Source organism: Miscanthus floridulus, chromosome 18 (genome assembly GCF_019320115.1).
Source record: "Miscanthus floridulus cultivar M001 chromosome 18, ASM1932011v1, whole genome shotgun sequence".
In the NCBI taxonomy this organism is placed as follows: Eukaryota; Viridiplantae; Streptophyta; class Magnoliopsida; order Poales; family Poaceae; genus Miscanthus; species Miscanthus floridulus.
In genome coordinates this window covers 30957892-30971198 of record NC_089597.1, presented here as the reverse complement: position 1 = coordinate 30971198, position 13307 = coordinate 30957892, and the positions used below count along the sequence as shown (strand labels likewise).

The window sequence follows — 13307 nt, the reverse complement described above, 5'->3', positions numbered from 1 at the left end:
GATCTACTTTTGAAATATTCAGATAAAACATTTGCAACATGGTCTGAAGACAGATGAAACACTTGAAATATGCACCTGAAACACTTGCAAAAACACCTGAAAACACTTGAAAATGCCATTCTGAAACATATGCAACATCCAGATGAAACACTTGCAACATATGTGTCAAACATATGCAACATTCAGATAAAACACACTTGCAACATACGTCTGAAAAACAGATAAAACATTTAGAACAGACGCTTGCCACATACGTGTATAGCCACTACAACATACACAACATCCCGATCTACTTTTGCAACATTCATTTAAAACACTCGCAACATACCTGTGAAACATCTGAAATATTTGAAACATGCGCTTTCAGTGCAACATCTCCTTGCTGCTTGGGAAAAAAAATAGAGGTTCGTCGGAGGCAGCCGCGACGTCGCCACCGTCGACCAGCGCCGCCATCGACTAGATCGATTCCGCCTACTGCAAGGCAAGCGGGGACCCCTTCGTGGCCGCCGGTATCCTAGGCTCCATGCAGGACACGTAGCCCCCTCAGCCCCCGTAGCTGGCGCCGCAGCCCCCGCAGCCTCTGCAGCCGGCGCCGCAGCAACGGCCACCATCGGATCTTTCGCCGCGCAGTGGATCTAGTGGAAGGAAGGCTGATGGGAGGCCCAAGCAGGTTGAAGTGGCCCCTATGGGCATGGTCTGCGGTTGCGAGTGGGGAAGACGGCGGCAGCAAGGCGGAGTGGGGCGGGGGCGGGCGGCGGGCGGCGCTGGCGGAGTCGTGCGGCGTGCAGCACAGTTGACTAGGTGAGCGGCGCTGGCGGGTCGGTCCATTTAGACGGACGGACCCCCCTGAGGATGTAAAACAAATTAGAAGTCAACACCACAAACTTTTGCAACCACAAGCAACACACAATATGTTAATTTGCAGAGGAAGCAAAGTGGATCAGATCGGAGCTGTGTGTATACGTGCCAATACGTGTATTCATCGTCACCCTTATAGACTGGCATATATTATCTCGGTGGTGCGGTATATGAACAAGTTAAAGGTTGCTGCATCTCTCTGGATCACACATGCTGGTAGCCTGCGTGCTGCGGCTAAACCATGAACGACACAAGCATGCCCATCCGGGTGTCTGCGGTAGTAGGAAGGACTCTCCTCGGCATGGTGATGCCTATGCTTCTCTGCTTCTCCTTGGGTTTTGTCGTGGGCATCACCTGCAACGCCAAGTTCCCAAATTTCTACCTCCCTTTCGTGCCGCCATTGCCCTCTGCGAGGATGTGGTCACCATCACCACCTCCATTGTTGCCGCCGCCTGCGCCGTCGCCACCACCACCTCCGGCCCTACAGTCGCCGCCTCCTCCGTCGCCACCTCCACCTACACCTTCGACGACATCAGTACAAAGCCCTAAGGTGGCGGAACTGATGATTGGCTCTCTTAGCAGTGTCAAGAGCAACAACATGACCGACGAGGAGCTGCTCTGGTGGGCGTCCATGTCGCCCAAGGTCCGCGCCACGCCGTACCACCGCGTGCCAAAGGTGGCCTTCTTGTTCCTGGCAAGGGGTGACCTGCCGCTGCGGCCATTGTGGGAGAAGTTCTTCGAGGGGCACCACGGCCTCTACTCCATCTACGTGCACGCGGATCCGTCTTACACCGGCTCGCCGCCGGAGGACTCCGTGTTCTACGATCGCATGATCCCAAGCCAGGTAAAAGGTTGCACTGCCACTGACGAAGTAAAGAATTCGCACGCAATAATGCGCATATGGCCATGCATGGCTGCAGAAAACGTCCTGGGGAGACGTGACCCTGGTGGGCGCGGCGCGCCGGCTGGTGGCGAACGCTCTGCTGGACCTGGGCAACCAGCGGTTCGCGCTGCTCTCGGAGTCGTGCATCCCCCTCTACAACTTCACCACCGTGTACGCGCTGCTCACCGGCTCCAACACCAGCTTCGTGGACAGCTTCGTCAACCACGACAGCGAGGTGCGGTACAACCCTTTCTTCGGCCAGCGCGCCGCCGGTGGCAACATCACGCTCGCGCAGTGGCGCAAGGGCGCGCAGTGGTTCGAGATGGACCGGGCGCTCGCGCTCGAGCTCGTCTCCGACGACACCTACTTCCCGGCGTTCCACGAGTACTGCGCGCGCAACAGGTACTGCTTCGCGGAGGAGCACTACCTGCCGACGCTGGTGAGCGTGCTCCGGTGGACGCGCAACGTCAACCGGACGCTCACGTACGCGGACTGGAGGCGAGGCGGCTCTCACCCGCGCAAGCACGGGGCTGGCGACGCCACGGAGGCGCTGATCAGGGAGATCAGAGCGGGCGGCGCCGGCGGCGGAGGCAAAAACTGCACCGGATACAGTGACGGAGCGAGCGGCGTCTGCTACTTGTTCGCGCGCAAGTTCGCGCCGGACACGCTCGAGCCGCTGCTCCGCTTGGCACCAAAGGTTATGGGGTTTGGGTGACGTAGTTCTAGAAAGCATATGCTCCCTCCGTTCCAAATTATAAGTCATTTCAAGCTTGGAGAATCAAAGTATCTCAAGTTTGACTAAAATTATAAAAAGAATTACGAAAAAATATCATATCAAGTAGATATACTATAAAAATATAATCAATAAAGAACCGAATAATATTTAGTTGGTATCATAAATGTTATTATCTTATCATAATTTGGTCAAACTTAAGATATTTTGATTCTCCAAGATTTTTGGAATGACGTATAATTTAGAACTGAGGGAGTATATCCGTGCAGTGCATTGTAATTTATCTATACGAACGACTCGCAGCTTGTAGTTTATTCAACATGTCATACATTTCAGTTGGTACCAGCTTCTAGGCCCCCACGTCGCCTCTATGGGGTGACTCGGGCGGCATCGTCTCTCCGCCTAGCGCAAACCCCTCCCGTGCTCTGCCAGAGCTGGATGCCAGCAAACCGGCCGAAAGCAAGGACAGTGGCGGCTAGGCCATCTCCTCTTCTTCCCCACCCCTCTCTCTTTCTCTCTCTCCTGGAGGCTGGAGGTGCTCCCGAGCTGGGACTGGGGCAGCGATGGCCGGCGGGTTCTCGGTCCGGGGTGTGCGAATCCGGCGTCCTCTCGGCTGGATCTGCCGACTCCGCGCCTGGAGCATCTTGTCCAGCCGTGGGGGCACTCAGTGAAGGCCCCTTTCCTCCTTCCTCGACGGCGGCCATGGCACCGACCTAGGCTGCCTAGACGGCCGGATCCGGTGCATGGGCGGTCAGATCCAGTGCCTGGGTGGCCGAATCTGGCTCGCCCTGGCTGGGAAGCGCGACAGCCGGAGTCGGCTGTGGTGGCGGCGGGCAAAATTCATGCAAGCGCGGGGGGCGGCGGCAGGGCTCTCTTCTTCTCCTCCTCCGTCCGCCCCCTTCCCTCACAGTAGTGGCGGCTATGGTGGTGGCCGGCGGCGGCTGGGCGGGGCGGCCCACGGCGTGCGGCCTGGGTGCAGCCAGGGCGGCGGCTGGCCTAACAGCCTGAGCGGCCGAGGACGGAAGTGTTGGTATTTCTTAACACAAACAGAAAGAATATGTAAACGTATGGAATTACCATTGTACCTTTCACCTGAAAGTATTCAGGGTATCGTATTTTTTACAGGGAACGGAGGTACTCTTCTAGCTAATTCGTCCAATGACAACACAAGGATAACTGATAAGGGTAGAGATTGATCCCTATAGCTTTAGGGTCTATGTAAGATAAACTCTACTATTACTTGCCTACTTCGGGCACTGGAGCATACCTGATCTGCCAGGCGATGCCGGCCTTTGGTTCTACGCCAAACCCGAACGTAGAGGATTATGAGGGACGGACAGGGCTATCACCACCTGCCGCCTACCCCTCAACAATGGCGAACAAGGCAAACGAAGGTAGCCTCTAGCCTAGACATCACACGTCTATGCTATCGACTACTGCTCTAGCGTCGTATAGGGTTATCCGTCTTTATTAGGGCCCTCTACTAGAGTATCATCTACAAGAACGGATGATAAACCCGCAAGCAAGTAAAAGTAAAGCTTAACTAATCAGAAGACTTATGACCATAAGAATCAGGAACACTTACTTAGAGGAAGATTTCATTGAGGTATAAAGTAGGTGTTCATCAAGGTACAAGCTTGGGGAGACTACCGACAATCCCGGTGCTTCCTCGAACTCTTCCTCACATCTCTCCCTACTATTACTTTGCTCTATCTAGATATGGCCTAAGCCTTTGGAGTGGAGCTCTTCTTCTTCTTCTCTTCTTGCTCTTGTGTGTGTTGTTGTGAGTGAGGGGGAGGCCTCCTTTTATAGGTGGAGAGGAGAGGATGTTCCTTGTAATATTCCCTTGACCAATCACCCACAACCGCCCTCATGTGCATTTAAGTTACCGACCAATCACCCACAACCGACAGCGGAGAGGCGGCATGAGGCGGCCCGCAAAGCTAAGGCCATTTGGGCCTGCTGGAGCGGCGGGCGCCCCATGGGCTCGGCCAGGCCCCTCTGGCCCCAAATGCGCCCAATTTTGGTAGGTGACCTCTTGTGGGCTTTTTGATTGGGCCTGTAGGTGTTGGCACCAATTGGAGATGGGTTACTATGGTTTTGGTCTTGTTCTCCACATGATTAGGCCCTGATCTGCCTGGTAAGTGGACCTTCTCCCCCTTGGGCTCATGTCGGATGTTTGTTTTACTATGTTCTTCGTATACTTTAAGCATATTTTCTGTGTTACTCCGACATGTCCTCCTATAAATAAACAATCACCAAAACTTGTGAAATTTGTTAGTTATAAACACTAATTCTAAGTTTGGCGTTCATTTTGAGTGAGTTTTGGTGGTTAATAAAATAGGAGTTAAGGACCGCCAACAGGAGGTGGGCAGGGGGTGGCGCCCGTAATGGCGGGGCATGCGCCTCGTGGCTGCTGGCAGCGTAGGTCGGCAGCGACGGCGACGGGTGCCAGTGTCACCGATGGCGGTCAGTGACGACCTCGACGTGCGGCTATGTTTCACGAGCGGTAGTGGAGTCAGGTCTGGCTCTTTGAGTTGCCCAGATGGAGGGGGTGATGGCTGAGGCAGCTCTGCGGCTGCTGTAAGCAGCCGGTGCGTTGATGCCCCTCTGAAGGGGCTTCTGTGGGGTGGTAGGACAACGCAAGGACGGTGCTGGCGGGCGAAAGCCTTGGCGACGGCGACGCTAGTGGGCACCACTTTCCCTATTGGAGGTGTCGTGTCTTCCCCTCTAGCACTATCATACAAGGGTGAAAACCCAGTCCTCTGTGGACGTGATACGGTGGCACCATTGGCGTCGCTCCCTTCTTGAAGGCATTGCATTTGGATCGTCGTCGCAGCTTTGATGTCTCCTTTGACGATTGTGCTTCTTAGCGCCTGGTGAACGCGAGGAGGATTCTGCAATGTGAAGTCAAAGTTGTTGCGTCGGGGATTGTTGGTATTTGTTAATGCAAACAGAGAAATCCGCAAGTGCACGTATAGCGTTGTTACTTTCACTCAGGAGTATTCCAGGGTATCGTATTTATCCTCAGGGAAGCAATGGTTAAAGAACTTGATAGTTGACCATCATGTATCCACTAACTAGTATACCGACTGGACTAATGTGGGGGTAAGTGATAAAATATGAGTTATGTATAAGTGACACACACAGAAGAACTCCATGATAAGATAAAAGAGCAGACAGGCTAAGCTGGGAGGACAATGGGTGAGTTCAAGGTTTCTATTTACTTCTCCATTACTGTGGTTCTATTCTAGAATAGACCAAAAGGATTAACTAAGCAAAGGTCAAACATAGCGATCACACCATAGCACTTTGGAGCGGCAGTACCTTTCCGATCCTCGAAAAGACTGGGAAGGGGTGATCGGGGGAAGGCTACCAAAAGCTCTACGAAAACACCAACCCGGACGTGGTGGACTACAAAGGCCTGTTTAGAGCTGTCACCTCTGGGCTACCACAACTATCCGTGGGGTTGAACGCAAACTCATGTAACATATAGTCTAGACACCACGTGTCGGGTTCACAAACCCGGGGTCCCTCGGGGACCGGCTTCTACGCCAAGGCTTGGCCCAAGAGTCTAAAAACAACAGGGCAAAGGAACGGTCCAGCAACCGACCGAAAGGCCAGGCCCAAGAAGAGCAACGCCCGCTCGTCAGCTACTTCGGCCCACCTATCCAACTGGAGCTCTCGATTCAGGCTCCAGCCGTCTCCGGACGGCCTCTCCAATCGGAAGGCCTACCCCGAGCCCTACTTCCGACTCCGACCCCGCGTCCCTCCGACCGGGGCTCGTAAGAACCCTGCTCACCGCTCTTCTCCGACCGACGCACTCAGAGCCGACTGGAGCCATCCGACCGGGGACGCCCGTTCGGTAGGAACCAGAAGGCGTGCGGAGAAAGGCAAGACAAGGCTCACAAGTCAAAACCACTATACCAGGGACCATACCCTGCACGAAACAGTACTCTACAGCCACCCTGACACAAACAGTATTATAGGCGCCGACATCTCCCTCTACAGTATTGTAGGGGCCGTTAAAACTCCCATACGGTAAGACCCCCCGCGTGTCTCTGGACATCGATAGCGGTATGGGCACCAGGATTTAACGTACTAGGTGAACATAGCGAGACTCCTCACATGCCTCTAGGCATAAAATAGTATTTACAGGTACCGGCGTCCACCGTCCCTGAAAAAGGCAGCACGGCCTCCCGTGTGCATCTGACATTCTACAGCGACATCAACAATATTGTAGGCGCCCACCATTATCTGGTACCCGCCGGTGTGGGCAACAAGGCTCAGTAAGCGTGGACAACAAGGCTCGGTAGCATACGCACCCTTTCCCTCTCACTTGTAAAGCCGTCCCCTTCATCTATAAAAAGGGTGCGCTTCCTCCAACAAAGGAGGAAAAAAAACATACCGATCGATTCAAGCTCAGTTCCTTTAGATTCATTAGTCCAATAGCTCACAACCACAGAACCGCAAGGTTCCGACCTCAAGCACACGCTTGAACACTTAGCTCATAGCGAAGTTCCTGTCACTCTCGGCCCTTCCGGTCGGAGCCGACCGGGCCTCTTGTACACCTCATTTTTCTCCCTCTCGTTTGTAACCCCACTGCAAATTTTGAGCACCTGGGCTCAAGAATAAAGTCACCGACCGACTCCGACTGGACGTAGAGCACGTTGCCTGAACCAGTATAAATCCTGTGTCATTGAGTGCTAGGCCACATCCGATCACAACGTACAGCAAAACTATAAATATTTACTAGTTGATCACTTTCTGCACCGACACCACGTCTACATTATCGATCACTACTCTAGCCACATATGATAACTAGAGCACTCGGTCGAGCGGAGATCCCATGCCAAGCTGTAAACCACTATACTAACCGTACTTAGCTAAACCACTAAGACATGAACTAGATAACCATAAAAGATATTCAAGTAATTGGAGAAGATAAATATATGAAATACTTGAGTCTTACAAAGGAACGATACAAGTTTATACCGGACCTCCGAGGACTCCTCCGGAACTTTAGCACCTCTCCCTAACTCCCAACTAGCTAGTAATACTACTGCATCTTGGAAAATGGTAGATACGAGAGCCCTTGTAACGTGTGTTGCAAGTGTAGAGAGGTCCTCTATTTATAGGCGGAAGGTTACTTGGGAGAGTGGAGATCCTCCCTTGGGTTCCAGGAATATTCCTCCTCTAATCTCTCCACCGACGTTTCCTCCGACGTATCTTGATTGGTACGAACCGGCATTGCAGCGTCCGTGCAAACTTACGTTGTCGGTGCTGCTGGCTGAACTGGGCCTGCTCGTTGGGCGTTAGTTTGGACAGCCTGCGTCGTACGTGCCAATATCCCAACGGAGCCTTGTTGTGCGTGGACGAGCTATCCCTGTTGGCTGCTGTTGGGCCCATGTGGGCTTCCCGTACGTGCCAGTAACGAATACGTGCGCCGTCGCCTGGCCGTTCTCTGCTGGTCGGAAGCAGTGGCTGCTAGCCCGATTGTTCCTCCGCCGGCAAAGCTGCTAGGCCTCGTCTTGCCTGATGCATGCATGCACGAATACGAGCGCCCCAGCGTGAACCAAATCATACGTGCATGGCCAGGCATTTGCTGCTGCGCTAGCCCCACATGCTGCTGCTGTACGTAATTTGGGGAGTCCTCTCGTGCATGGCCAGGCAAATATGCAAGTGAACTTGGTGGCTTGTGATGCTTGTCCTAATATGCCTTGCTGTTACGTACATACATATATGCTCCCTCTGTATACATGTATATTTATATGTGCACAAATCTCCTAGTTATGATTAATTAAATCCCTTTTCAAGGTATATTTGCACCACGACTGCTGTTGCTCCATATAATACCATTTAATGTGCATTTTCGGTATGTCCTGCAAAATAACTCAAGGGTACCAAAACTCGTGGAACTTGGTAGATAAGAGACCTACCTTGCTCAAATATATTTTATTCGTTGTCATTTTAATATATTTTGACGGGTAAAATATTTGAGTTAAGGACCGCCAACAACCTCCCCCACACTTGTTCTTTGCTCGTCCTCGAGCAAGTTATATGTAACTATGAAGTATGACTTCAAAAGATATGATGCTAGCATAAAAGTTATTCCATGTCTTTCCTTATACCTGTGGATTTTTGAAGTGTCTACCATATCGCCTTGAGCGGTTGAAAAGTCAAACGGCTGTAACACCAAATCATCACTTTCCCTCTATGAAGCATACTTGGAGTTTTTGTATTTTTGAAATTGAAAGCATAGCGCATACTTCTCCTCAAATGGTACTCTCAAGTCGCTCAATGGTGTTTATATCCTTACCAAGGCATTGATGCTTTGCCTTTCTTTCCTACTTCTAATAAGCTTATTTGGAGCTCAAGGTAGGATAAGAGTAAGGCATACTTGCTTTGTAGTTATTGCTAAGTCAAACAATGAATCCATGGAGAAATATGTCATACTCCTAGATCAAGATGTGCATGTGTGTGGTTTTATGGTCAATACGTCAGAATAGCACTTCACTGTCGGTTCAAAATACCCCATCACTGTCAGATTTTGAACCGGCACGACCATACCGACAGTGATGAGGGTAAGCTATCACTGTCGGTTCCTACAAACCAGCAATGTTCTTCAACTTCACTATCGGTTCTTTACACAACCGGCAGAGTTCAGTTCCACCAACACTGCCGGTTCATAAGACCACCCGGTAGAGTTTAGTTCCACCAACAGTGTCAGTTTGTGTTTCAACCGGTAGTGTTGTCGTAAGAATCACTGCCGGTTTGTGACAAGAACCAGCAGTGATGGCTAAGCCAACGCTGCCGGTTTGTGGCTCCAGCTGGCAGTGCCATCACTGCCAGTTTGTTGCTAACCGGCAATGATGTTTACGACAACACTACCGGTTTTCTGCTAACCGGCAGTGATGCCACGTTCGCATTTTATTGTTTTATAATTTATTTTAATTTATATTTTTTCATGGAATCGGTTTTACTTTATATACGCTACGTAGACGACAGGTCCATCAATATTAAACATTATAAATGTTATGGCTACAGTTAAAATGTTCTTATCAAGATCTCGATCCCTCAAAATAAAAAAGAAATGTTCTTGGACTTCACAGATTGTGCAATGCTTCTCGGACTTCTTACAATAATCTGGCGAGCCGCTTTAGGCCATACTGGTCCTTGAACTTCACGGATTGTGCAATGGAAAATACTCCATCTTTTTTCAATACATCGGCTAAGATGAATTTTGCCAGCTCTGATTGCAGCGCGACGATCTCCATGTCTAACAGTCTTTCGTGGTTATATTTCTTGCGCTGTCGTTCAAAAAAGATGATATTCAAAGAGGAATTAGTAAATCATTTTGTTGAATGATTAACAGACATAAATGAAATGGGGATTATACACACCAAGTTATCGGCTTTTTCCGATTTCCCGCCTATATAGCAAAGCATTGCCCACATTACATAAAACATGCATTCATTGTTTCCCGTCGGCTGTTTTAAGTACTTCCCCTCCATTTTGACAACCTTGAATGGGATCTGCATCCCACCGATATGTCTTCTTCGGACACTGAGCAACATTAAAAGGAGAAACGTTAGAAAGCCGTATGTGTAATTAGAAAATAATATGTTATTAGGATCGCTTACTAATTCAGCACTGTCACCAGTGCATACAGATGATGAAATGGTTTTTTCTTCGAGTCCCACACCTCGATCAGATTTGTGGCAAGATTAACACAAATGAAGACAAAATAGTTGCTGCAATCACATAATCCTAATTATCGAATAATATTAACAAAAAAAGAAGCATAAAATTAAAAGCCAAGAACACATACTCACAGTTGTAGGCTAGAAGTATGTGGGTTTTGTTCTTCATCTTGAATTCGTCAAAAACAGCAATCAATCTCTGTTTCAGGTCTTCCACGTCACATCCATGGAGGCCTAGACATGTCTTCTCATTGACTCGCAAGGGGTCTAAGAAGCCTATGTTATCCCATTTGCTTTTTAGAATGCAAAATTTTGCTATACACCTACATAAAATCATGGAAAGTGCTCAAAAGTTAACAATTTGTGTTTCGAGAGAGTAGTTAATTGTAATATCGTGCGTGTAGGGTACTTACATAGTCCACAGTGTAAACATTTGTGTATCGAGAGAGCGTTTCTGATATAGCTGGAACAAGCACTACCACTCGACATCGAACTTCTCTTCTTCAGGATAATGAAAAACATGTGGCGAACGGATAATAACCTCAAAACCAAAGTCCTACGTCTCTGTTGTTTGAGCCATGTAATATTCATGCAACTGGCACATATATGTTGTCAAATTTGTATACTCATGATCGGGAACCAAAAGATTGCCCCTTTCATACTTCATTGACGGTGTTCCCATCCCTTGTACATCATAATAGATGTTTGCGGCCTCTTCCATGGTTAATTCGGGGTTGCCTTCGACATACTTCTGTATCTTCCTTAAATCTTCATTGTGTATTTCATCGGCTCTTGTTGTAGCGTACTGATTCTGTGTTTGCCTTTTGAATTCGGACTTCAACAAAAATGAAGGCAGTGAGGCACATAGATTGAAGAAACTAATACAATCTTCCTTCGAGATGTGTGCTGTAAATTTTCCTTCCATCAAGTTTGTAACGCTGTCACTGAACGGCCTTTTTCTTTTTTATTGGTCCACTTTGGGAGCATTAGCGACCGAATCCAAGGACCTTTTCTACGACTGCGAGGATGCCTTTGATCTTGTTTTGGGCTGAGGTGGAGGAGGAGGAGGATGACTATGAGAATTCTGTTTTCCTAGGGCTGATGAAGATGGAGGAGGAGGTGGAGGAGTCTTCTCTTTTCTTGGGGCTGATGAAGATGGAGTCAGACGAGGAGGAATAGAAGGAGACCTCTGTCTTCTCAGGGGTGATGGCAAGGGATGAGGAGGGGAGTGATCTCTGTTGGGAGAGGGTGAGTGATCATCGTGGGTGGGTGAAGACTCGCAGTCGTCCTCATCATCAGAGGACAATTGGTGGTCAAGCTTAATGAAGTGTTTGTGCTAGGCCACTTGAGAGCTCTTGTTATGACCAAGTTTTGGCCTGTCTTTTGCTATGGGGTACTCAATGTGTATCTTGTTATACTTCTTATCAAGTATTCTGTCAATGGTGACGCGAGCGTACCCCTATGGAATTGGGCGGCCATTAATGGCCCCGTCTCCCACAGGCTAGGCCTGGCCGAGCACCACCTTGTCCTTTGTCCATTCCTAATAGATGTACAACTTGACATTGACGGGTTCAGTGATGCCATCCACCGGATGTGGCACATTCGCATCTTCTTCGTCGAGCGGGGTCGATCCGCAGCTGCTGTGACCCCTAAACTGTGGGCTAAAGGCAGTAGGAGTAGGGTTTTATGGTACTCCTGACCCCTTGAACAGCAAAATTTGCTGCACTCGTGCTTCAATAGTCGCCTTAATTCGTGCGTCTATTCTTTCTTTCATCTCTTTTAGTCGCCCCAAATACTCTGCCTCCTAATCTGCTCTACCCCTCGAGCGACTCTGATAAGTGTTAGATTCTTGGGAGAATGCTAGTTTCCAAGGAAGAACACCGGTTCCTCTAGTGCGACCAGGGTGCTCCTTGGTTCCGAGTGCTTGGGTGAGCACGTCTTTCTCCCTATTAGAAGTGTGAGTCCCTTGACTCACCTTCTCAGTTACCTAGGAGATCCTCTGGATGAGTTCGCTCACGGGTTGATTTGTGGTGCTAAAGCTCCCGTCCTCTGCGTGGCATATATTCCTCCCCATACAGTATATTAGCGATCTTGGCTCTCGGTTGGTGGCTCAACCTGAACGCCTTCCTCAGTAAGACGATCCATCTTTTTAAGTTCCGCTTCAAATTCTGGTATCTTTTTGGCGTAGCCACGAGAGCCAAGATGATGAGGATTCGTCGCTTTCTACGAGTTCTCCTTATTCTTCCTACTCAGTTCTAAGTACTCCTTGGATAACCTGTATTCCTTGAAATTCTGCCAGAAGTCCTTCTGCTTGCTAAACTGTCCACCATCAAAATCTGGCTCTTTATTTTGGAGGACAAAATTCTTGTACAATGTCTCCTTGAAATTCTTGAAGCATGTCCCCATGATTTCTTTTGTTTTTTTCTTGACTAACTCCTTGTCATACTCCATTGGGAAAGTGAAATACTCTAGGATCTTGATATCCCATATGTAATCCTTCTCACTTTCGGGAACCCTCCACAGGTCATCATCTTTCCTAATCCACTTCCTGCATCTAATCGTGATGAAGTCCCTTACAAGTAACCCGAGGATAGTCTTGTATTTGGTCAAAGCTATAGGCGGTGAGAGTGGATCCCTAAATTCATCAAACTCAGTGATGTGCCAGTGTGCATTCCTACCAACAGGAATCTTTGACATGCCTCACTTGGATCTAGCCTTCCTGCTACCCGAACCCTCTGCCTCCTCGGCCGGTGAAGGCTCCTGCTGGAGACACCAAGTAAGCCATGACCCTCTCAATTGATTAGCGTGTGTGGCTACATAGTCACATGATACCAAAGTTATGTGGCCATCTTGGTCATTTTGAAACAGATCAAGCAGGCCGGATGGGGTCCATGGCTGCTCGTTCTCACCGTCCTAATTGACACCGTCACCGTTTATCGGATCATGCGGCTCTCCCGTCCCAGCGATATCAGCCGTTTCTTATTGCTGATCTGTTCTTCGGTGATGGGGTAACAAGCGAGCACGAGTCATGGCTGTGACACAATCATGGTTAGTTTTGGCTATGGACAACTACTAATAGCATATGTTCATATTATATATTTATATAATATGTTTAATACAAAGTCTAATA

The 13307-nt window shown here is 49.2% G+C and overlaps 1 protein-coding gene across 1 annotated transcript; it reads left to right on the top strand.

Moving 5' to 3' along the window:
• Positions 1-1099: 1099 nt before the first annotated feature.
• Positions 1100-2456, top strand: LOC136519744 (glycosyltransferase BC10-like). The gene is made up of 2 exons (XM_066513115.1): positions 1100-1702; positions 1779-2456. Exons 1-2 carry the CDS (start codon positions 1100-1102, stop codon positions 2454-2456), a joined length of 1281 nt encoding a protein of 426 aa, XP_066369212.1.
• The last annotated feature ends 10851 nt before the right edge of the window (positions 2457-13307 follow it).

Excerpts from the sequence above, each read along its gene's own strand:
- LOC136519744 (XM_066513115.1), top strand. The coding sequence starts at position 1,100 with ATGAACGACACAAGCATGCCCATCCGGGTGTCTGCGGTAGTAGGAAGG. Across the intron at positions 1,703-1,778 it reads ATCGCATGATCCCAAGCCAG|AAAACGTCCTGGGGAGACGT; the intron begins GTAAAAGGTTGC and ends GCATGGCTGCAG.